A 24,652-nucleotide genomic window follows, 5' to 3' on the forward strand; every position below is an offset into this window, starting at 1 on the left:
TATAATTTATCTTTTTTATTTCTCCATATACAAGTTAAATTTTAATTTTAAATTTTGCAGGGTAACGTGGACATCACAATGAATATTTAAAAAATGTTATAAATTTTCCCATTAGTTTTCATATGAGATGGCTAGAAGTGGCCAAAATTGACTACAACCGCAGCAAATATCGAACTTGCAGGTTTATCTAGTGGGTGTGCTGCGTGCATGTCATTCTAAGCTTTAGTTACTAGTTACTTTTTATGTGCTAAATTTAGATATGTTAAGAGCGGTTTTTGTCTTAAAATGTAGTGTTATCAATATTTTCCTTTTCTTACAAATAATTTATATTAAATGATACTTTGAAGAAGTCTATGTCCGAATCAAAGAACCATGAACTTGCATCCGCCAATTCTTGGTCCCACAAGGAACAAATGGTAAGGAACAAGAATTTAATAGCACGATCTATAACAGGACAAACCGATGTGTATAAATGTGAAGAGAAGAAAACGAGCTATTAAATGCGAAATGAAAAGGGACTTCTTACTAGATTGATTCCCCCTCGAATCGATTTCCCCTCGAAATTGAACTCAAAATTGAACGCGCCTTTTGCATGGCAACCCGTCTGGCAAAATATCAGGGAAATTAAGAGAAAGAAAAGACAGCAGCAAACGTAAACAAGAGATGAAGATTCACAAACTAATAGCTCCGCAACCAAGGGCACAATCTATCAAACAAAAAAACGTTACAACAATATTACATTTAATCAAGGGAGAGGTATTAGTCTGTTCCACGCACGTAATTACATCCTCAACCCAACAAATTAGAGTTATCACCCACTATCAACGCAAAATCGGGCCAGAGAGCTCGTCGGTGTGCCCTCACCTGCCTACCTACCTAGATACATACACGCAGACACTTGGATCTGAGCATCATCTAGCCCTAATTTTCCTGTGTGACATCTACACCCCCAATTAGTCACCCCTCTAAGCCGTCTCTCCTCTGCCGGTTTGAGTTAGATGCCGATCAGCATAGTGCAGAAGCCGCCTCAACCTTAGGACCATGTCACAGTGGAAGGGCAGAGTGGTGCGCCTTTCCGTGTATACCGGGCTTACTGTCAACCAGGAAAGGGAGTGAAGCTCGGCGGCCACGGTTTCCAGCACATTATGCATCTCCATCTCATAGTCTCTAGTCGATGTCTCCTGAGTGAAGTTCCTTGCCTGCTTGCTCATGTTGCTGCCACCAGGGCCTCGACTCATCTTTTCTTGAACTGTGCCAATGCTGCCCCCATAGTGATCAATGATGCTAATCGAGAGAACAGAGGGCCGATCCTCCCTGGTAACCTGTGCAGAGTCCCTTCTTATGGGTGGGATGGCTTTGGAGATGACGTAGCCCATTGCCAAGGGAATTGCAGTCCCTTTGCTGTGCAATAGATGGGCAAGCGGTGGAGATTCTGATGTCAGGCATGTTGGGAGCTGTAATGTTGCTGGAGAAAGGTATCTCATACTTGGAGAAGGAACTAGGAGATATGAATGTGTTGCTGGCATCGACCCAATGGACTTCACTGGAGTGAAGCCTTCCAAGTAACTTGAAGGACCACTGCCACCTTGATTGCCTTCACCTATAAAAGATGCCATAATTTGACAAGCTTAATAAATATGATTTTCTCCTTTATTATTGATTTCCTTACAGACACAGGAGTTTGCTAATTAATTTATACCATGTAGTAATTTTAAGCAACTAATCTTAAAAAAGTGATGTTTATGGACAAGATATGGTCAATAAGTTACTAGTAATTATTCAGTGTTGAAAGAAAATGCCTCTTTGAATAAATTCCCCACATCAAATAGGCGCAAAGTGTTATCTTGTATATTCATATATGAAGGTATATACTATATACACAGGTGATGCTTACCAGAAGCAGGCCGGGTCAACAGATCTGCTTGACATGTGAGATGCAATGAATGATCTTGGGAAACTGCAACCAAACTGATGCTCCGAACTAAGTGCAGTGAACCCCTTGAACTGTCCATCCCAGTTTGTTCCACTAGGATCTGCTTTTTGTTGCCTGATTGTCCAAGTCCACCTTTCATGTAACTTGCTTTTGAATGAGGACTGTACAAAGGATTTGGTGAGGAAGGCATGTTTCTATCTTGAATCAACGTCATGTCTTGCTGCTGGAGTGTAGGACCATTGGAATTAGATGAAATACCCTCAGGTATGGATCGCCGTAACTGCACGGGCCACTTCTTGACTTCATTACCACCAAAAGAATATATTGCCTTTTGCCATTCTGCAAACAAATATATTAGATAATCACACGTTGTTTTCTTAAAAAATGAGTTTATGACAAAAACAGTAAGTACCTTGAATTTCAAGTTCAAGAAAACCTCCGGTACGAGTTATTATGACATCTCTTGGTCGCATATTGCTAGCCTCAGGTGAAGACGACATTATTTGACAACCCTGCTGCAGAATTTGAATGAAAAGACTTTGGAGAACTTTAGTGTCTTGGCGGCTACTAATACCACCAAAAGGAAATATTAGGCTATCCAATAACTCTCCTCTAGAATCTGTCCAGATGCATACTAACCATCGCCAGTCCTCAGTCCAACCATAGCAGCAATGGAGACTTGCTGCTCTGTCACTCTCAGATCCATCGAGTAGAGGGCTCACACCACTATCAGAGGTGCTTCCTGAGATTGATCCATAAACCCCGCTGCCACCAGCATCTGCTCCAGATTTTGATGATTCCATTGAAGCATTAGGATCAACAGACCCAGGGTCTGCTAGTATGAAAAGTGGCTCAAAAGCATACTTCCTATCATCTTGAGCACATAAATCTGGGATCTTACTAGGGTCCAGCAGTCCTCCAGCACGAGCAGGCTGCCATGAGTTATCCCATGTAGCCGACCTCATGGGTGCATCAAAATCTGTCTCTCTCGAGAGAGTTGGTCCAGACATCCGAGGAACTAAACATTCTTTCCAAAGTGTAGGTGCAGGCGATGTAACATGCATCATCGTAGACTGAGATCTACCCAAATAAGTAGGTGACTGAAACATGTCATTTGTGGAAACAGCTCGTGGGATTCGTCGCGCCTTGTTGTACACCGTGAATGCTATGTCCTTCAAAACAGCAAGCTCATTGCTTGGCTTATCAATTCTCAGTACGGTTTCAATAGTAACAATCTGCAAGACGAGCTTAGGTATACTGAACCCAGATAGCATTACAACATTTGATGCCGATGCTTCATCTGCAGAAGCACTGCTGTTTTGTGCTTTGGCAACCTGGAAATATAGTGACTTCCTTTCCCTCTCTGGGGACGAAATAACATATCCAAGAGCAACAGAAGATTCTACTAGTGTCTGTAGAATTGCACAGGGATCTGGAAATGGGCAGACCACATAAATTACCTGCACGGATAAATGATTGCTATTGTCAAAAAATAAGGTGAATAATTACCATGTAAGAATAGAATTGCATCCATTATGAGGGCTCTAGAACCAAATGCATACTGTGTGAAATATACACAAAAACCCCTTGCACAACTAGGAATGCAGAAATACAAGACATGAATATATGACCTAACAAGACGATATTAACTGCAATGCCGGCACCTTGTTTGGATGGTCTCAGATGGAAAAGGATCCCATCTATCCAAGTGGAAATCAAATCAACTAGGAATTATTTAACATCATGTTCTATGCAAGAATTGAATATCATCATACATAGAACATGATGTTAAATAATTACAAGCATGTATAAAATAAAAATTTAGTTACAAACAAAAAAAGTAGGATGTTGAAAGCAAAATAAAGAGTTGAATCATTTCCATGTCCAGGAAAAACATGACAATTAGGTTCAAATTTACATTGCCTGTCAACATATCGCGAGGAATATGTTGTTGGTCTGATTTGCTACAAAGAGTCGAAGAATGTAGGCATGTTGAACCAGCAAGCATGGACTCCACTGTCCAACACCTAGGTGCCTTGGCCCGTAATTAGGCGAGGGTAGTAAGAATAGATGAGAAAAACAAAGATGAGTTGGGGAATGGCAGTTCAAAAGGAGAAGTTGCTTTCTTTCTTGTTTGATCTAATTTATTACATAGACAACTCCTATATGACTTTAGATTACTAAGTCCTCACACTGAAATCACACTAACTTGGCCCTCTGAATTTTCTTAACTCAGCTTAACTTAATTGGACTAAACTTTAACTTAATTCCGCTCCTCTTTTCTAGATAGCTGGAATCCTCATTCTTAATCTAACTTTCCTAACCGACTTTACTCCGTTTGTGCCAACTCTTACCAAAGATTGCACAAGCATATTTCTCTAGAAAACTAGAGTTTCTATCTGCGTTAAGTGAATTATTAACAATAGATGCATAACATATTGTGCACTGCCTAATTTCTAGGGAGTGAATATTTGAACACTGGCACTTATACATTAGACCGGAGGAGCCCTGCCCTGGTCATGGTAGAGAAGTTATGTTTACACAGATTAAAGTAACAAAAATCTACAGAGTCAATTTGAGGAGTATATTGTAACATAAAATAAAAACATCTCAAAAATATTTATACCTAGTAGTACAGATGAAAATCATTATAGTGCATCCAAAAGAACACTAATATTACCAAACAAAGACAACTGAAACCTATTATATCTGATTAAAGGAACACTTAAACTTAATATAGCTACTTCTCTTTTCCTTTTGGCAAATTCCTGACTTTAAATTATTTTGAAAAAGGAAAAGGGCAAAGTCAGTGCAAAGTTGCAAAACATTAGCCAATTAGTCAAGATGGAGCAAAAAGAAGACACGCACATAAGAATGTGAATGAAATCGATGGAAAAGGAACGAAATGGTAAAAGGAACTTACAGTGCAAGGTCCACTACTGCTGTCTTTTTGATTTGTAGAGATGCTTGAAGTGAGTTTTATATCCCTGAGTATCCTCGACACAGATGTTACAAAGCTTTTCACACTCCAATGTTTCGAAAAAGCTTGAAGATAGTCACTTATCGAACTGATGGGACTTAAGTAGTTGTTGCCAACCTTCTTCAACTGATCAGGACACTCAACTAGAACAAGTCCTGAAGGCAAATATTTTCCAGGGGACAGTTCCATTTGACCTCCACTGTTTTGTGGTGAATGAGTTCCCAGTTTGCAAACTTCATAAACTACAACAACACAAAATTAATATAATCCACAATCAAAAGCACGTCGCGTCATAATGAAATTGAATGCAGGTTTGGAGATTAAAAAATTGCTTAAAATGAGAATCTGCTGGAGTGACAAAATTATCTCTTTACATCAGTTGTGTTGTCAAAGAGGAAGGGATGAGCATTTCGTGTTCGTGATGGCATCTGTTTTTTATGCTAACGATAATCTTATGTGCATACAAAAGAATCAGTTAAAATGAGTGCCCTCTTTGAGTTTTCATGTAAAAAGCATACACACTCTATGTTGCTCAAAATTTTACTTTTAGGGTGCATATATTCCTAAGTGACAACACTTTAGGAATGGACTCAAAGTAGCTTCTATCAGCAATATATTCTTGAACCATAACTAATGAAATTCGGAAGCAAGAAGAAAAATGGCACTTGCCTGTTCCAAGCTGCAAGAAAAAATCAGTGGCTGCTGAAGTAAGCATATCAATGTCGGGGCACAGTGCATAGTAAGTAACCTATACGAGAGAACAAATGAGAAATTTATGAGCCACCAAAACAATGGGCAAATATAATAATCTAGAGCCACTAACTGTAATCGGGGAATGTAATGTTGGCATGTTGCCATGTTGTGCCACTTGCACTATGGTACCTTTGCTGATACAAAAATATTTACCAATCTGGCTATGCTATGGGCTCAGAAACAGTGTTAAAATGATGTTTTTTTCAAGTAGCTAGGCCTTATTAGCAGACGCTTCTGTTTCCCCAAAAGTAGCATGAAGGGGAGTGGAGGGAGGGAGGGAAGGGGGTGGCAGAACAACACAAACGAATCTTACAGGCTTGGGCGAGGCATAAGGTTCAAAAGGAGCCTTCTCCCAAGTCTTAAGACCATTCACTGAGGCCTTCAACCAATCATCCTGGTAACTGCAGTTTCAACACTTGCATCAGGAACTCATGCAGATATATACATGCTTATATCAGAGAAAAAAATTCATGGAAGAAAAAGTACACTACCCGACAAGCACAGAAGGTGAAGGGAGGACAGCGATGGTTGGTCTGACACGGTGATATCCCTTTTGGTGGTCAAGCTCTGAAGTGCCTGCATTGACACACAATCTCCTGTGAAATCATGGTCTCTTCCCCTTATGGCAATATTATTTTTGAACAGAATTATCAAGTTCATAGAACAAGTCACAGCAGGCATACCTCGGTTGCTACTGGTCGGCTGAGGTGGGCTCATTGAATCTCCACCAATGGACATAGTGCTTGACGGCTCCCGGATATCACCAATGGAGTACTGAAAGGAGTATGCATCTCCCGAAGCTGCTGACTCAGCTGGATTGCTTCGACCCCTGCACCAATCAATCACTGATAATGGGCCATCCATGTTTACAAAGGCAACTTTGAGAGCTGTCCTTATATCTGACTGCAACAAGCTAAACATGGATGACTCTGAAACCTGTACCAGAATGAGATTGAACATTAATATTGGAACATGGAGAAACAATGTACAGCACAACTATCAGAAATTATAAAAAGAAATGGGTGAGTACAAGATTTTACCTCAGCACAAAGTGGATCAACTAAATCAACACCAGCACAATCCTTCGAATGGCATGTTCCTAATAGACCACCACAGCCAGCATGAACCATTGAAGGATCACAAGAAAACCCACGTCTCTTTTGCTCATCCAGGGAAAGCCAGAAAAAAGAACCATCCCCATCATCCATATCAAGTGAAATATCAACAAATGAAGTAGATTGTTGAACGAGCAGCGCCATGGCAAAGAGAAGATCCACAACAGGCTGCCTTTGCATAGACAGACTTGGGCTTGCACCAGCTAATGTTTTAGCAGACAAAGCGTCAAGGGAGTTTGACCCTTTAGGAGTAACAACCGGCCTCCAAACTCCCACACTTTCCATTAAGGATCTGTCATGAGTTTCATGCTCAACATCACTGGACAACCTTATGGGCATCGTTTCTTTCTTTCTTATGTCATACTTGGGGGTGAGGTCTGATTTATTGCTGACATCTGTCTGCATAAAACTAGACATTGCGCTGTTAAACTCAGCAGACGCCTTGCTTCTCAAAGACAATAGGGTATGCCTAATTCTGCACAAGGCAGCCTGGAAGGTGATGCATTCAATTTCAGTTGCAAGAGCAGTCTTAATAGATAGCAGAAAATACCCGGCATTAAACATGCTGTCACTCTTCCTTTGTGAAACAAGAGAAGAACTAAATGAAGTCACACCAGAAATAGGTGGTGATGTTTCTCCCTTACTTGGCTGTATGTCAGTACTGCTTAAGCTCTTCTCACTCTCTTTCTTCCTACCTTGGACAAGTGTGTATAAGTTTGATGAATCAACGTCACGTAAAGGATTGCCAGATGTTAGTTTAGAAGGCTTCTCAGGTTTGTCTCCTGCGGACTCAATTTGAGAACTTTGTGTAACATCATATGAATAAACTCTTGAACTAAAACTAGAACTGCCTGGTTTCTTTGATCTGGGCAAGTACGGATTTGTAAAAAAGGATGCTGGCATCTGAGCAACAGAAACTTCAACAGCTGCATATTCTGGAGCAAATGTGAGCATTGCTTCAGCCTTGGTAAGATAATCAAATCTTCCAGACGGTAAAACTAACGACTGGGATTGTGCAGGTGTTGCAATATCTTTCTGAGGTTCTTGAACTTTAGAAACAACATCCTGAGCAGGGGCCATAATTTGGTGGTCAAATGCATCCAAAGACGTGAAACCAACAGGAGAAAGTCTTTGTTCAGGGATATCCATTGCTGTGGATGGACTATCTGTGAATGTGACATCTCCACCATCGGAAGCAGGAATTACTAGAGCATGTGATTCAGCAGTACCTGGAGGCTATATGAAATGGAACTTTAGTTAAATGGGTCAATGCCTTTTTGCAGGTCAATCAGAAATATGGTAATCTAAACAGCCATAAATGTCATCATAGGGCACTCACAAAGCGTATTTCCCCATCACCACAGGTAACATGCTAAATCCTTATAGAAAACTTATGTGATATGCACCAAATGATTCAGCTCCAACAAGCAGATAATTTCAATAGCATTTCAAGACTAGCCAAAGTATACAAGGTAAAAGGGGATGGGATTGCATTTCTTTCATAGGCTTTTGGTGACATGACAACTAAATGCTTCAACTTCAACACATCTAAGTTATGATCCACACACTTATAACCCATTGGTTACAACTTCAACAGAGGCCCTTTGGTATAACCCACAGACTTATAAAAGCAGTAGTGAAGTTGTTGGTTACAATCTAGACAAGGTAGCAATAGTAAACTTCCTTTATAAAATTAGTGCACCAACACGGCAGCATAAAATGCAAATGCAGGAGCCAATACAGTTTATTGCAGTTAGCAGATTGCGATTAATAACATATTTACCAGAATTAAAATGGATTGGGCATCTGAAACGTTGTGTAGAATCAAACATACTACAAGAAGAATATAGAATGCCTACCTCACCAAAATCTAACTCCTCTTCTTGAAAGAAGTCACTAAAATCTCCAAACTCTGAGAGAAGTATATTGATGTCCATCACAACACCCTCATCATCCCAGCCCCAAGGGCGCCCAACTTGACCATTTGCGCCTTGTACATTTTCACTGACATCTTTGCCAGCATGAGAAGAAACTTCCATTATTTCAGAACGGGGCCGTTTGGATACCTGGTTACACAAAGGATCACGATTACTATGATGTCCTTACATCCATGTACAGAGTACTCTATGATTGTGTTACTGCTTATAAGGCCAGTATTAAGAAAAGGTTAAGATATCAACAGTGTCAATAGTGCAACATGCAAAATGAAGATTTGTTCACACGAACAGAACTCTGTGCACAGCTAGCTCCATTTAGGTAAGAAATAACAGACATTCTGAGTGTTTCATATCAATGGAACAAATAAATGGGGGGAGTCAATGTTTTATCTAAACAGAGGTCCAGGCAAATCTATAGTTGCATGCAAATTATAGTGACACAAAACATTTATATGCAGGAATCTGGCGTAGTTAAGTCTGGGAAGTGGGTATACAACATCATCATCCAAATTCAAGTCATCTTCAGCTCAAATTTGGGTGCCTATCTTTTCTAATTACAAAGTGGCCAAGCTGCTCTTAGATGGTTCTGGCTCTTTTTTAGAGGAAAAAAAAATGCAAGATTCTATGTGTAGGCTTCTATGAACTGCATTCTGTCATGTTGTGAAATATAAAATATGTAAAAGGACTTCATTTATCTGTTACTATCCTGCTTTGTGTTTCGTTTTAACTGCCACTAATATTTAGAATATTAGATCATATATTACTCAAAGGTCATGCACTTTCAAAACAAAATTATGAATATATTAAGTAGGTCACATATTTTTCGCATTCTTGTGCACAGTTAAAGATTACTTCAGAAAAAAAAATCATGCAATGGAGTAAATAGTTCGCCAGAAATAAAAAGAAGAATGTGTACTCACACTAACTATTTATTAGTTAAAGAATTATGTATCTACAAGAAGTTGAAAAACTGTTGACATGTTCTATCTTATGCATTTGTGCTTCATTCAAGATAGCTGACAAATAGTGACAGTTTGCTTGGAGCCTTGGATAGTCTTCTGTCAACAAGTATGTAGCTAAAAAAAATCTCAATACTATAACTTATCAATAAATCAATAAAGAAATAAAAAATGAAAACCAACACCAGTTCGCTAGCAAAATAAAACAGAAAAAATGTCATCTCAGTATACTAAAATATGTAAGCGAAGAAGGAATTGAATACAGTACCATCTTGCTACCAGCATTGTCATTGTTGGAAGGCATATCAGACTGACGGCATGCCATAGAGTCAGCATCAGCTAAAAGATCGCCTTCAGTAGCAACTGCACGTTCACTTCCATCAGAAGTGCTACTCACACTACTAATACTACTAGCTGTGCCGTTGCACTTGTTCTTTTTTCTTCTTAGTCTAAGAAAATTAGAATTCACTCCAAGTCCACGAGAAGATCCGAGGAAAGAGCTGTTAACAGAGCACACCAATTAAAGTAGGAGAAATCATGGACGGAACAGAGGTTACAACCGGAATATACTAATACTAAAAGAAACAAAGGAGATGTCATATAGAACAGCTGAACTGTTTCTTGGGTATGATGATCAATGGAAAAAAATAAATTCAAATTATAGAATTATATTCTTTTTTGCAAAAACATTAGGGTATATAAACCATGTTCTATTGGCAAAACGTATATACAGCGGTAAAGCGATCTCGGATGTAATTGGTAACTGATGATCCGTGCACAAAGGATACTGTAAATATAATAACAAGTTCACACCCTGCCCGTGCAAAACTTAATAAGAACATTGTGTTTACATTGCACATTTTCATCTTTTATTGAGTTTTCACCAAAAACTAAATTAAACGCTGACTGTTCCAGGATCTGGGGAGAATATAGACCAAGGTGGGTCATCTTCTAGCTGATAGCTCAACTTACAGGAAAAAAACAGAAAAATATGCGGTGATCCTAATGCTAATGCTGACTCGATTATCCCTAGTTTAGATTCTTTTTGAATCAGCAGCACAAAGCAAAAGACAGTTAGAAAGAGAGGGTAAAGGTTAGCAAAGGATCATCAGTAGCTTCTCCAAAAATATACAACAAATGAAGAAATAGAAGTATTGAACAAGATCAAAATGCAAGTTTGTGATTGGGCTCCAGATAAAATGCTATGGTTAACAAAAATTTGTTTAAAGAGGATCTGGAATGTGTACAACCAATGATTAGGGTGCAAGTGCAATAAATTTTCTTTGTAAGTTCTTGATTTTCATAAAGCTCTTCAACTTATTGATAACATCATGAATGGACAAACATGCACACAAGTCACAACCAATAATTAATTCTCGCTTTAATATCAAAGAGAACCCAAAGAGATAAATAATTCTTACCTGTTCTGAAAGTAAGAAGATGGAGAAAAATTCCAGAATGGCCATGCCTCCCATAATGAACCTCCCAGCAAGCCCTGTAAACACATTCTGCAAAGAACAGGATATAAGTCATCCCTTCTACAGTTATAGCAAGAAAATTAGAGTAAGCCTTGTACCTTTTGCTCGAAAAACGCACGAATGCTTGATGGACCATAGGTACCAAAACAGCCTCAGGTGGGTAAATGAATGTCCTCTCAAGAACTGGAAGGCTATCAGGTGATTCTACTTTTCTCTGTCCATCAACACCCAACTGAGAGTCCTTCACTGAATCCATTTCTTTTTTAATCTGAATATGTTCTGATTCAGAAACTTTGTCAGCTGAAGCAGCAGGAAAGCCAAGTGCAACTTCAACATAGTAACTTTGGCCTCTCAGCTGACATACAGTAGGTTGAGTAAAACCTGGCAAACTAGCTGCTGAGGATTTGCTGAAATTGTCAAAGAAACTTAACGTGAGATAACAGGGTCAAAATGAACTGTCTGTTGACATGGTGTCTTCAAAGAACAATCATAACGAAATACCCTTCATAGGAACATCTAACAAAACTTATACAAGTGCTTGTTTGTAGATAAAATTACAACCATCCAAAAGGCACACCAAAACAAATAGGGATTTAAATATTTCATTTTCATGAGAATATTGTGGCACATGTAGGATACAGAATGCATCTTAACATGATAAAAAAAATAGATTTCCTCTAAAATACCTTGGATATACTTGTCTCACAAGATCACTCGGACAACAGCCAACAAGCCTACCCAGCATTCCACTAGGAGCAACAACAACTGCAACATTCAACCATAAATGATGAAAACAACTGACAAAAGTGAAGTTACACATCAACCAAATTTTCAAATCTCTTGATAAGTTGAGCAGGCAGAAAATCTAGTAAAACCATCTATACTCTAAAGAACTATTTAGAATTATGAAGACACAAAACTGAAGATACCTAGTCCTGCTTAGACAACCAAGATTTCCAATGACAAATTCTCCGATCGCGATAGTATGAACACAAAGGGATATATCCTTGTAAGTTTAGCGGTGGGTACATTGGATAACTATCTCTGTCCTTTTCCGGTTGTTGTTTTAGCTTGCCAAAAATGTTCTTTTTTGTTTGCTGTTATAGGATTTCAAGAAGAGACAAACCTATATATACTTACCTTATTAAGTGTTCGCTACATTTTTCAATACCCAATTCATTTGTCCATCGGTCACCATAGGTGGTTGATGAGAGGTTAATTTAAGACACCAGACTATAGTAGGGAGTACATGCTATAGATTTTCTTAATATCAGTGCAAGAAATGACAATACATATTAGAATGAGGGAATACATGTACGCTGTAAGCTTCTTGGTTACCACCTGTTACATATGTCACGGCCCTAATCAGGGAGCCGTGCAGAACTAGGGGAATTGGGGGATTGCAAGGGATAAACAGACGCTGAACCGGACACTTGAGATCGGGCACGCCGGCGGCGGCTGCACCCAATCCCAAGGCCTGGAGTTAGATGGGGATCTCTCCTGATAATTCTCACTTGATTCCTCTAATTGATACATCTCGCTTTATATAGAACGGCCTACTTGACCCTCAAGCAATATATCTAATTCTATCTCTAACTCTAACCCTAATGGAGGCCCTAAAGGTCTAGTTTTGGCACAGCCAACTGCTCATGACACATATTAGAATGAGGGAGGTACATCTACGCTGTAAGCTTCTTGGTTACCACCTGTTACAGTTTCCAAGTGTAAAGGAAAAAAATTATAAATCCAAACTAAATGAGTCATCCATTCACCATGATTCATTTTGCGAGTAGGGTTTTGAGCAATATAATTTCTGAGGAATCCAATGTTCTATAATCCATATTATAAGGGAAATTCAATTTTTTGCTTTTTTCAGCTTAATTGTCAAACGATAAACATATAAATGGAAACTAAAGAACTTCTGTTTTACCCCAAAAAATAAGGTTTTTTGGTGTTCTTGCCTGCTTTGAAGTGCAATTGTAGTTTTGCCCTCATTTTTTTAATTTTGTGATTTTGTCCTTTATTTTTCACAACTCATTGCGATTTCGCCCTTGGTTTTTGCGTATTTGCCCCTGTTCTAACCGTTGACTAGGGGTAAAATCACGTTGACTTGTGAATATTAAAGGGAAAAAATCACAAAGTTAAAAAAATGAGAGCACAATTACACTAAAAAGTAGGGGTAAGAACACAAATGCCCCAAAAAAAGAAAGCCTTTCAAAGCACTGCAATGATATGAAAGAAGCAAGAGAATAAAATGTACTTAAGAGAATAGAATAGAACAGTACCTGGAAGACCTTCACCAACAGAGCGAGGAGAATGAGTGAGAACTTTCTCTATGTCATCACTACAAAGGTTCCGCACGTACCTTGTAGAACATATTTTTTGTAAGGGTCATCAGTACATATATAAAGTAAAGAAGATCAGCACTATACTAGAAAGTCATGGGCATTGAGTACTAACCTGGCAGATATTACCACGTGCACAAATATTGCTTCCTCGGTGGCAGCAAAGACAAACTCTACTGTAGGCTGTGCTCGCCTAAAGCAATGATAATGAGAACAAAGAAATCAGGAAAAGAGTCCTTGAATACTACCAGATGAAGCAACATGCATTTACACAGGATAAGGTAATCAAACAATCACTCCAATACATTCTCCAATTAAAGTTAACAAAATGGCACAAAATAATTGGCAAAAACTACAGTGAAAGGAAAACAGCTGACTATAAAAGTCAAGTTGGCTGTTGATCCAATAAGGACTGCTCAAACAAAGTGCAAATGAAGCCTAATCGAGTAGCAGACTCCATTACTATTTATACTATTATTCCAACGAAAGACTTTTGCTGACATTTATGATAAAAGGTGCCTTGGTGTATGCTCTTTGCTGATGATGTGGTGCTAGTTGACGAGAGTAGGGCAGGGGTTAATAGGAAGTTAGAGCTGTGGAGACGCACGTTAAAGTCGAAAGGATTCAGACTTAGTAGGACCAAGACCGAGTACATGATGTGCGATTTCAGCGCGACTAGGCATGAGGGGGGAGACGTTAGTCTAGATGGGCAAGTGGTGGTCCAGAAGGATACTTTTCGGTATTTAGGATCGGTGCTACAAAAGGATGGCGACATTGATGAAGATGTTAGGCATAGAATTTCAGCTGGCTGGTTGAAATGGCGGCAAGCCTCTGGCATCCTTTGTGACAAGAGGGTGCCACAAAAGCTAAAAGGCAAATTCTATAGGACAGCAATTCGTCCGGCGATGTTATACGGTGCTGAATGTTGGCCTACAAAAAGGCGACATGTGCAGCAACTGAGTGTAGCAGAGATGCGGATGTTGCGGTGGTTTTGCAGGCACACAAGGAGAGATAGAGTCCGGAACGAAGTTATTCGGGATAGGGTCGGGGTGGCACCAATTGAGGAGAATCTTACTCAGCATCGGCTGAGATGGTTTGGACATGTCCAACGAAGGCCTCCTGAGGCGCCGGTGCGTAATGGGGTTCTTGAGCGGGTCGATAATGTAAAGAGGGGTAGAGGTAGACCTAAACTGACGTGGGAGGAGTTGGTTAAAAGAGACCTTAAGGATTGGAATATCTCTAAAGAGATAGCTTTGGATAGGAGCGCTTGGAGACTAGCTATCAATGTGCCTGAACCTTGAACTTATTTCTTTCGGGTTTCATCTCTAGCCTACCCCAACTTGCTTGGGAAAAAAGGCTATGTTGTTGTTGTTGTTGTTGTTATGATAAAAGGTGCCAGCATGGCAGCATATCTCCCAAACACCAACAAATAATGCATGGAACTCTAATTGACAACTTATCATCCTGTGATCAGTGAGCAAAAAAGGAATAAGCAAATAAAAGTATAGGAACCTTGGATAACAAACCTAAAGCTGTTTTGATTTCTTGTAGGGGGGTTGTATTTTGTAAAAACATCGCCAAATCTTGCATAGGAAAGCCCTCTTAGTGATCTATAACCAAAAAAAAGATCCAATGGGAATATCATAGTCCAAAGCACAGACAACCTGTAATTTCTGGATACAACAATAACTAAATACAAGAATACCTTTCTAAAGAATTTCTTAAGGCCTGAGACAGTGCAGCTGCTACTTCTTCTGAGTTGCCTGGGGCTACCCATAAACCATTTGACGCAACTGCAGATCAAAATAAGCAGCAGGAAGAGGCAAATTCATAAGCACTGGAACATTGCACTAAGACACCACAATAAAAAGAAACATCAGCCAGAATCAACCTCTTAGTTTGTTTACAGCAGTTTGGGCCATTTCAGGTACCACTGAGTGGCGGCCAGGAAGAAACAACCAGAGCTTGATCTTCTCGTCTGTAAGTATAACAAAGTTGTGTGGTATGCACCATCTTAGCCAAAACTTAAGGGGAAAGGAAAAGGAAAATATATACACATTTAACAGGCACCACATATAATTGTTACCAGGGTTATGCTCTCCTTGAGATGGATCCCATGGACCAACAAAGGAATTCGTCCAGGTACTTAGCAAACCTTCACTTTGTAAGTGAAGATATGCCGACAGCACAATGTTATTAAGAGCATCTTTCTGCTCAGCCTTTGAACTGAAAGGGGAACAAGTGATTCACAAAAGGAGCAAATAATTCAAAACATAAATAACAAGTGCCCAGAAACGATTAAGATACAACACAAAAGGCCATAACAGGGGTATATTAGAGCACCTTCTCTCTTTAGTTGTGCTTGCATCCGGTTCAATAGGAAGAAACTGAAACCATGAAACTGTTTGGAGCTCGCCCTGTTAGGACAAAACATAAAAACAAGAATAAAGCATAAGCATGTCATTCACGGTATGAAAGCATGGTTGGTTAAATTTTTTTATTACAAATGACCAACAAGAAAAAAGAAAAGAAAACTATTTGGGTTGCAACTTTTGGGGTTGATGACAGTGTATGTTGGTCTGAGTTGTAGAATACTCTTGTCAGAAACTCATGGCATTTCCTACTTTTCAAGGTCTCAAGATGTGGTTATTACTTTTTGTCCCAGCATATTTGTATAACTTAAAGGAAGTACGGAATCATGCAAGTATTCCAAATGGTGAGTGTACATAATTCCCATATAGCAAAACTAGATATTAAGAATTATTTATGTTGCTCAAAAAAATCAAAAAAAAAGAAAGAGAGAGAGACTAAGCACAGCTGGCTAAGTGGTACGAATTTCTAACCATATTAAGTGAATCTGTTAGCAGTTGCAGCAACAAACACCGGAACGTAAGCATTTTCACAGCATGATGAAACAGGGAACAAACTAACAAGTTTTGGTGTTGTGTAAAAGGATATTGAACAGAACAGAAGGGGGCGGGGGGGGGGGGGGGCACAGGAGCATTGCATCGGGCTTACTATTTTGAAAATGTTGGTCCACATGTTCAGTGTACAAGACAAGGCTGCTGCTTTATAAAATCACCACCAGTCCTGCCTTGAAAGTACAAGGCGAAACCCGAAGCATGTCCTGCCACCTGCCTGCCTACCTGTGAAATAGAAATTTCACTAATAGTATCCGCAGAACAAAAAAAAAGGAACTACATGGAAGAAAGAGCCAGATTGTTCAAATATGATGTGCAGACAGTGGGAGCATGTCACTATAAACTGTTGACACAAGATCAAACAAACTGGGAAAGTTATAACTGGCAGTTCATCGCCACTTAATATGCAGCAGATGGCGCAAATAATAGCTATCCAGAACAAAACATTCAACGTCGCTGACAGAATCCTACTTCGAATCCCCCCAGATGCCACAGCAGCTGCTGTGCAATTTGCCAAATTCCATGGTCATGGAAACTCCCTACGCTCACATTCCCCGCACACAATAACCAAAGAGGTTCGCAAACTAAACTGCCCCGGGCCCCCTGCGCCTCGGGTCAATTGGTGCTGCGCTGAAGCAGGGGCGGACCCAGTATAGAACATGGGTGTAATAATTTTTTGCAAAAAATCGAAGTTAGTAGGTGAAATCCGTGGTCAGATCCGACTACAAATAGCACGCGTTAGGGGGTTTGGGTTGTTCGATTTCGCACAGCATGAAAGGAAGGGAAGGGAAAGGGCGGACATACCTTGTCGGCTGGCGAAACGCCCGACGAAGAACTGGCAAGGGCGGCGCCACTCCCCTGTCGTCGCCGCTTGGAAAGAAGGCGGCCAAGCGAGCGAGCTAGCGACTTAGCGTGAGAGTGAGAGAGAGAGAGAGAGAGAGAGAGAGAAAGGGGGCGAGAGAGGAGAAGGCCCAGGAGAAAGGCCACAAACGAAGCAGGAGAAGCCCACAAACGCAGCGGGAGGCGGTCTGCCCGTTACTTTTACTAAAAATCAGTCTACATTATAAAGTATATACAAGATTGAGCCTCTATTCAAATTTGATGCAACATTCCTTCAAAAAAATTGATGCAACATTTTAGATAAAATATTCAATAATTTATGCACATATTGAAGCATTATATATAACATGTCAACATCTGTACTCAAAATATTAAAGTTGTACAGCACAAATATTGATTTTTCCATAAATAAAAAATATATATAATGTAACGTGTTGGACCTCATTTTTTATATTTATTTTCAACAATACTGTTGTTAGAACAGAAACAAAAATACATTCACCATTCGAAAGAAAAAATGTTTCAGGGTCGTGAGAATCAATTTAAACCACTTGCTGCCTAGCCAATTCATCACAACACAGTTTCAAAAAACAATCATCGCAACACCTATCATTGTAATATTGAAGAATTCCACTTCCTTTTCCCTAAGGCTACTCCCAATGAAAGTTTCATGCACATTAATTAGCATGTCATGTAGGATTATATGATGGCATGGCATAGAATTTAAAAAGAAAAAGAAGAAACCAGTTTCGTCTAGATGAAACTCTATCTACACGAATACCAACACTCTATGAGTCTTGAAATTAAATGCAACATAAGAGCCCATGAAATTATGCCTTGGGAGAGATAGTTTTAAACATCGTTTTATAGTCTTCTTGCTTGCATGGCTATCTTAGAAACATCAGCATGAAACCCTCCACGGGGATAGTGGGCTTAGCATATGAAACTACATTGTACAACCCTTGATGTCTTAGTGTGATTTTCTATGAAACTCATTCACTCTTGTTCACCTATCATATTTGTTCTTCATTTATTATGAAGACACCACCTCACTTCCGATGCATAATTTAATAGTGTCTAATGCATATATTCTCGTGTCAACACTGGGTCTTGCATGAAACACAGTTTCTTTCTCTTTTCACTCCCTCTCATTTATTATGGTGCCTCATATGTTAAAAATTCTATGTGGCAGCATATTTAATGCTATAGAAACCATCCAACATGGAGGGTTGGGATGCTCTATGGAGCATCTCCCCACCACACAACCCCTCTTCTTCCCCTATCCTAACCATAAACTCGTTCTCTGTCTTGGTACGAGCAAATATATCAATATCTTAGCCTCAAAACATATCTTTTCACGTCACCTTTTTTTTTAACAAAGACCTCGTGCTTCATTCGCCGATGGCTTGCTTGTACCACATATATAGACTATAGTCGGTACAGACTCTTAGCATACGCCTCGTCGATGTATAGGCACCCCGCTCACCAAAAAATGACCATTTCAGCGCAATTGTCAAGGATTAAGGGAAAAGCAATGTCATTTCTACACTGCCTGCACAATGAGGCCGGAGAAGGGAGAACCAAGAACCCCACCTACACGTCTGATTCTGAACCACCGCGCGCGCAGGGGAAAAGGAAGACGTTGGAAGAAGCAAGCCTTGGGTCGCACGCATTCCCGTTCCGCACGGTAACCTCCTCCTCAGAACTAATCAACCGTCCCGAGTCTTAACCAAGATCAACCCAACCGCCGCGCGCTCCAACAAGTCCAGCCGGTTGCTTGTCAGGCTCCCCCTTCCCGTGATCCCGTCGCTTGCAAGCAGACCCAACCGGCGTGCCACCGGCTACCGCCACACCCTCGCCCGTCACATCACACGATCCCAGAGCGTCGCCGTCCCCGGCCCCACCCGGCAGCGACCGCGGGGCGGGCCCCCGGGGTGGCGCGTGCCCGGACGGCAGAGACAACCGCCGCGGCGCTGGCAGCGGCGGAGTCTCGCAAGACGAGCAAACAGCGACAGAGAGTAGAGAGATACTGGAAGTGGTAGTAACAGAGAAGGTGCGGAGACGGACGGAGAGATTAAATTAAGCGAGCTCGGGGGCGATTAGCAGACGAGGACAGCAGCAGGGGAGGAGGTGAGGGTCGAAGCGGGGGCGTGTAAGAATCTGCTTTTGGCCCGCGTGCATATGCGCGCGGGGGCGGGCTCTGGCTGCGACGGCGACACGCGCGGGCGGAGGCCGGAGGAAGAAGTTCATTTTCCACCTTCCAACTATCGCAAAAATCCGAATTTCTCCTCTCAACTCTAAAACCACACATATCCAACCCCGAACTATCAAAAACCGTGCAAAATACCCCCCTCGGCGGGAAGGACGGCGGTTTCGACTGACGTGGCATGTGGGGCCCACTTGTCAGGGTGACATGTCATTTTTTTCTTTTTCCCTCTCTGTCCTCTTCTCCCCTCGCCGCCCTCGCGCCCTCCCTGTCCCTCTCTCTCTCTCCCTCTCCACTCTACTTCCCCCCGGCGGCACCTCCATCTCCGCCATCTGCGCGAGCCCGGCCTCGATCTGCACCGGTGAAGAGCAGCGGCTCCGGCGGCGCGACCCGGCACGCGGCGCGGCCTGCTCGATGCCTCCTCTGCTCTGGTGTCGCGGCGGCGACTTGGGCAGGCGCCAGCCCTCCTCTGCTTCGGGAACCTCGCCGCCGCGAGCCCCTCCTGCCAAAGGGCATGGGGCCCTGCCTGTACCGGTGCAGACGGGTCCGCCGCGGCGACCCGGGCCTCCGACGGCCTTGAGCTCGGCCGGCGCGCGGCCTCGGGCTCGGCCTCGAGCTCGGCGGGGGGCACGGGTGGCCATGGCGGGCCGCACGAGTGGCGAGCGGCGCGGATGGCCGGCGGCGCCTCGCCCCCTTCCTCTCCATCCTCGACGGGTGGCGAGCATCGTCCCTGCTGGAGGCCCCGCGCCCGCCATCGCAGCGCCGGAACCTCGACGCGCTCATGCGGAGGCTCTTCGCGTGGCCTTTAGCTCCGTGGAGCCACCGCCGCCCACCCATCTCCGGTGAGACCTTGCCCCGGCCGACCCCAGCCCCGAGCTCGCCGTGTAGCGGCGCCCCCAGAGCCCCCTTCCCCGTGCCCGGCGCCCCTAGGAAGCCCCTCCCCGGCGAGCGCCGCCCTGCCCCGGGAGCTCGACGGAGGAGAGGGAGGGAGAGAGGACAGAGGAGAGGATGACGCGTCACCCTAACAAGTAGGGCCCATATGTCACGTCAGTCAAAACCGCCGTCCTTCCTGCCGAGGGGGGTATTTTGCACGGTTTTTGATAGTTTGGGGTTGGATATGTCCGGTTTTGGAGTTGAGAGGGAAAATTCGGACTTCGGCGATAGTTGAAGAGCGTAAAATGGACTTCTTCCGAACAAAATCGAGCGTGATAGATTTTTTTTTTCTTTCCAAGTTTCCATTTCGTCTCGTCTCTGCTCGGCTCGCCCGAGGGGGGGCAGGAAATCTTCCACTGACTTCTCCCGTGTCGGGTTGCCCCCCGTCGCCTGCGCCTGCCTGCCTCCGTCGCTGGCTGTGGCTCTCTCTGGCTCGCCGCGACGCGCCGCCGACTCCCCTCCTCACCTGCGCGGCTCGCCCGGGTGGTTGCGGCGGTGGTTGAGGTTTAGTAGAGGAGAGTAGAGGGGAAGGCGGCGGCCGCGGGTTGGAGGAGGGGAGGGGAGACCTGGTCAGTGCGCTGCGGTGCCGGCGCGGGGATGGGGAACCGGGTCGGCGGGAGGCGGCGGCGGCCGGCGGTGGAGGAGCGCTACACGCGGCCGCAGGGGCTGTATCCACACCCGGACATCGACCTGCGGAAGCTGCGCCGCCTCATCCTCGAGGCCAAGCTCGCGCCCTGCCACCCGGGCGCCGACGACCCGCGCGCCGACCTCGACGAGTGCCCCATCTGCTTCCTGGTACAGCGACCCCCCGTCCTCTGGCTCCTCCTCCCCCCGCCGTCTCGGTTCCGTCGGCGGACGCGCCGAGAGATTTTTGTTTCTGATGCCGTTCGTTTGCTTTCCTCCTGTCAATTTTGACGGGGCTTGCAGTTCTACCCCAGCCTCAACCGCTCCAAGTGTTGCGCCAAGGGGATTTGCACGGGTGAGCACTCGGACTCGAGGGTGCTGTGTTCTTCTGTGGTTTGGTTTGTGTTTTGACCTGTTCTCCTGCGTGCAGAGTGCTTCCTTCAGATGAAGTCGCCCACCTCGTGCCGGCCGACACAGTATCCTGGCCCAATTCACTTCATTTTGATTCCAGTCTGGTGTTTGTGAATTGTCCCGCTTACGGTTCACTTACCTCGTTGCCCCTTAACTTAGCTTGTTAGATGCCCGTACTGCAAAACACTGAATTATGCAGTAGAGTACCGCGGCATGAAGACCAAGGAGGAGAAGGGCATAGAGCAGCTTGTGAGTGCCCGTCGAAACCGTGTTTTTGTTCACAGTTGGGTGCTTTGGTTTGTGTTTGCCAATTGGTTGGGACTGGAAATTGTGGGTAGGAGGAGCAGAGGGTGATCGAGGCGCAGATCAGGATGCGGCAGCAGGAGCTCCAGGAAGATGCAGAGCGGATGAAGAACAAGCAGACCGCCACATCCGCTGACGCAGTACCAACTGCACAAGTTGAATGTTGTGTTACTGACGGCACAACGACACCAGGTGCGTATAACTGTAGATTTTCCGTGTGTTGCTTTTCATCCATTCTGTTGTTTGTCGTTGTTCAATTGCTGACCCTGTTTGTTCTGTTGATAGTTGCAAGCAGTGTGCAAGGCAATGGTAGTGATGCTCTGTCGTCCCAAGTGCAGCACTCGGAGTTGCTATTGAGGAATTCAGAAGCCTTCAAACAGATGCGGTCTGTACTGATTAACTTCTTCATGCATTTCTAGTAGATACAGTTATGTTTCTATGCATTAGATTGAAGCATTGTTTGGTCTTTCTAGATTCAATTTTGTTGAAGCAATGTGATTTCTGTTGCATCGATGCATTGGGGATCGGCAGTTCTGTAGGCAAAATAACTAATCCTTACTTGCCCCTCTTGGTAAATACCCATTTGATAACTTAGAATGTACTTTCTAGTAGTTTGTAGTTGGATTTATATTGTCCCATGCTGTCATGTACGGCAGCATGGCAATGTGCCGCCATATCAAATAATTAACTACATGTTGTCATGGTTGTGGCTGTACCGTGCTGAATATACTAGATGTAGATTTAAGATTTTTGTTTGTCTCTTATCTGTCTGTTAACCAAACATGTTGGAGATTCCCTTGAAACCTTGATGTTGCTGCTCAAAATTTTTGGGATAAATGGTTGTTGAATGATCAATTTGATGCACCAAATGCTTGACTTTTTGAGATGACCTTCTATTCAGTTGCATTAAGATAATGCAGAGAGTTGCAGCCCATGTATTCACTCCATTATTATGCAACTAATAAAGTGTCGTTCCATATACAATCTGATAGTTGGGTACCTTATATTGGTGTGGAGGCTTTTCCAGTGAAGGGATTTCGAGTAGGAATGCAGTTGTTTAAGGGTTATATAGAATATAGATATGGCTTAAAAGGAAGAATTATTTATTTGTCCACCTTTTCAATCAAACCTATTAGATAAGGATGTTTGACTGGTAAACATGTACAGTTAAAAGCTTCTGGCCACAGCAAAGGCTTATAATATGAAGTCAGTTGTTGGGTACAGAAGATTGTGTGTTTGACCGTTTCTGTAGTCTACATCAGCTCTGTGACGTTTGGAGCAGAGTAGGAGGCCCAGTTGTGTACTTGCGTATAGCATCATACCATAGAAGACAAAGTAGTCAATACAAACTTGCCAAATGCAACTGCCCCCTTTCCTCGCATATTAACCGAGTTCCTTTTTACTAATAAATTCCTTGAATGCAGGGGCAATAACTTTGATATGGATCTTGAAGAAGTTATGCTTATGGAAGCGATTTGGCTCTCTATACAAGTATGTTGGAACAAAAACTCACCCATTAATTTAAAGTTATTATGCTCCGAATGGGTCACATTGTTTTTGCCATAATATGACGGTAATGAGCTTTTTCTAACAATGGTACTTCTGCGATCTTCATTTGTATGATATCCCTGTTTCATTTTTTGATCGGTGCCCCTTCATGCTATATTAATACCAAATGATGCTATTTCCTTTTTAGGCATGTTCTACGTGAACTTGGTTTCTTACATCTTACTTAAACCTGCATTGGCACCTATTTTCTTGTAGCACACACACTTCCGTTTATGTAAATTTCGTAGTTACTGCTGTGTGAATAGGTAAAAACAGGGTTAGTCATCTAGTCAATATTATTTGGCCACTTACACATTTTGTGTTTCTTTCAACAGGATCAGGAAGCTTTGGGAAATCCAGGATGTGCCGGCGCTGCTCCACCATCAATTCCTTCAAGGCCTTATGATGCTTCTATGACAACGATGGCTGAAGCAGCTTCTTCCGGCGGATTGGCTTGTGCAGTCGCAGCTTTAGCTGAAAAACAGCATATGCACGGAGAGTCTTCTAGCACACCCACTTGCCAGACAACAAGGTTTGATGTCCTCAGCAGATCAGACAGATCCTCTATGGAGGATCTGAGCATAGTTGGAAGCAGTTCTTCAGACTCCAGGGTCGAGGAACCATCAAGCAGCAGAACACACCGGACAATATCGGGTACGGAGTGTTCTAATGATCGGTGGTCTGAGATCACTGAGGCTGGTACTAGTCATGCTGGATCTGATGTTACAGTGGAGGCTGTTGCTGCCAATTCAGCCACCTCAGTTGGATCTATCATTGCACCTAGCAGTGTTCCCGATAGCTTTGAGGAACAGATGATGCTGGCCATGGCTCTTTCGTTGGTGGACGCCCGTGCTAGGGCAAATTCTCCGGGCTTAGCTTGGCGGTAGCATTTGCTGGTAGTCTCTTTCACTCCCTTTATTTATTCTTTCAGTTGTGTGTGTTTTGTCCCTAGAGATCCTTTTGCCACATAAAACACAGGATTAGATTGGGAACACGTCCAGCCTTGAAGAACTGGTCGTGGTTGTTGTGAATAGTGGGGTAAATCTGCAGGTTTAAAGCCAGAGCTTGGCTAATTTTATCTCTTCTTTTGTTTCTTTGGGGGAAAGAAATTGGATTCTTTTAGGTCCAGGCAGACTTCTGCCTACAAAAAATGTGGCTGTTGATGTCGCAGACACTGTAAATACGGAAATTCACTCCCTTTTTTTCCATGTTGCCGGCCGCCGGTGGTATATTAAAACTCCTATATTTGGCACGGAAACTGTGCTTTTGTACAAGTACCCATTTTTTTTAGGATGTGCACATTCCATGCCTTAACGGTTATGATCAGTCGAGAAAAGGCTGAGGCGAGGCGCAGCAGTACTTGCGC

At 42.8% G+C, this 24,652-nt stretch overlaps 2 protein-coding genes across 4 annotated transcripts; one reads left to right on the plus strand and one right to left on the minus strand.

The window, feature by feature from the left end:
* Positions 1 to 670: 670 nt before the first annotated feature.
* LOC120702661 (mediator of RNA polymerase II transcription subunit 13-like) lies at positions 671 to 17,442 on the minus strand. 3 transcript variants are annotated; one of them, XM_039986540.1, is made up of 23 exons: positions 17,226 to 17,392; positions 16,519 to 16,646; positions 15,844 to 15,917; positions 15,587 to 15,726; positions 15,392 to 15,478; positions 15,206 to 15,293; positions 15,027 to 15,110; positions 13,616 to 13,693; positions 13,441 to 13,520; positions 11,842 to 11,920; positions 11,254 to 11,562; positions 11,099 to 11,185; positions 9,946 to 10,177; positions 8,641 to 8,847; positions 6,707 to 8,017; positions 6,350 to 6,602; positions 6,158 to 6,242; positions 5,980 to 6,067; positions 5,583 to 5,661; positions 4,857 to 5,155; positions 2,346 to 3,393; positions 1,895 to 2,272; positions 671 to 1,600 (listed from the first exon to the last, which is right to left on the minus strand). In XM_039986540.1, exons 2-23 carry the CDS (start codon positions 16,540 to 16,542, stop codon positions 966 to 968), a joined length of 5,745 nt encoding a protein of 1,914 aa, XP_039842474.1. In that variant the 5' UTR covers positions 16,543 to 16,646; positions 17,226 to 17,392; the 3' UTR covers positions 671 to 965. The 3 variants fall into 3 exon arrangements, with proteins under 3 accessions (XP_039842474.1, XP_039842473.1, XP_039842475.1); XM_039986539.1 differs by having other exon boundaries at positions 17,218 to 17,366; XM_039986541.1 differs by lacking the exon at positions 16,519 to 16,646 and having other exon boundaries at positions 17,226 to 17,442.
* A 3,253-nt stretch (positions 17,443 to 20,695) lies between these two features.
* Positions 20,696 to 24,545, plus strand: LOC120702664 (E3 ubiquitin-protein ligase GW2-like). The gene is made up of 8 exons (XM_039986547.1): positions 20,696 to 21,195; positions 21,328 to 21,379; positions 21,455 to 21,500; positions 21,603 to 21,684; positions 21,774 to 21,930; positions 22,024 to 22,123; positions 23,163 to 23,229; positions 23,622 to 24,545. The coding sequence occupies exons 1-8, from the start codon at positions 20,998 to 21,000 to the stop codon at positions 24,171 to 24,173; spliced, it is 1,254 nt and encodes a 417-aa protein (XP_039842481.1). The 5' UTR covers positions 20,696 to 20,997; the 3' UTR covers positions 24,174 to 24,545.
* Positions 24,546 to 24,652: the final 107 nt, after the last annotated feature.

Source organism: Panicum virgatum, chromosome 4K, assembly GCF_016808335.1.
Source record: "Panicum virgatum strain AP13 chromosome 4K, P.virgatum_v5, whole genome shotgun sequence".
Lineage (NCBI taxonomy): Eukaryota > Viridiplantae > Streptophyta > Magnoliopsida > Poales > Poaceae > Panicum > Panicum virgatum.

Excerpts from the sequence above, each read along its gene's own strand:
- LOC120702661 (XM_039986540.1), bottom strand. The coding sequence starts at position 16,542 with ATGTGGACCAACATTTTCAAAATA. Across the intron at positions 10,178-11,098 it reads TCTTCTTACTTTCAGAACAG|CTCTTTCCTCGGATCTTCTC; the intron begins GTAAGAATTATT and ends CTCTGTTAACAG. Across the intron at positions 5,156-5,582 it reads TTTCTTGCAGCTTGGAACAG|TTTATGAAGTTTGCAAACTG; the intron begins GCAAGTGCCATT and ends GTGTTGTTGTAG.
- LOC120702664 (XM_039986547.1), top strand. The coding sequence starts at position 20,998 with ATGGGGAACCGGGTCGGCGGGAGGCGGCGGCGGCCGGCGGTGGAGGAG. Across the intron at positions 21,380-21,454 it reads CGCCAAGGGGATTTGCACGG|AGTGCTTCCTTCAGATGAAG; the intron begins GTGAGCACTCGG and ends TCCTGCGTGCAG. Across the intron at positions 21,931-22,023 it reads TGACGGCACAACGACACCAG|TTGCAAGCAGTGTGCAAGGC; the intron begins GTGCGTATAACT and ends TTCTGTTGATAG.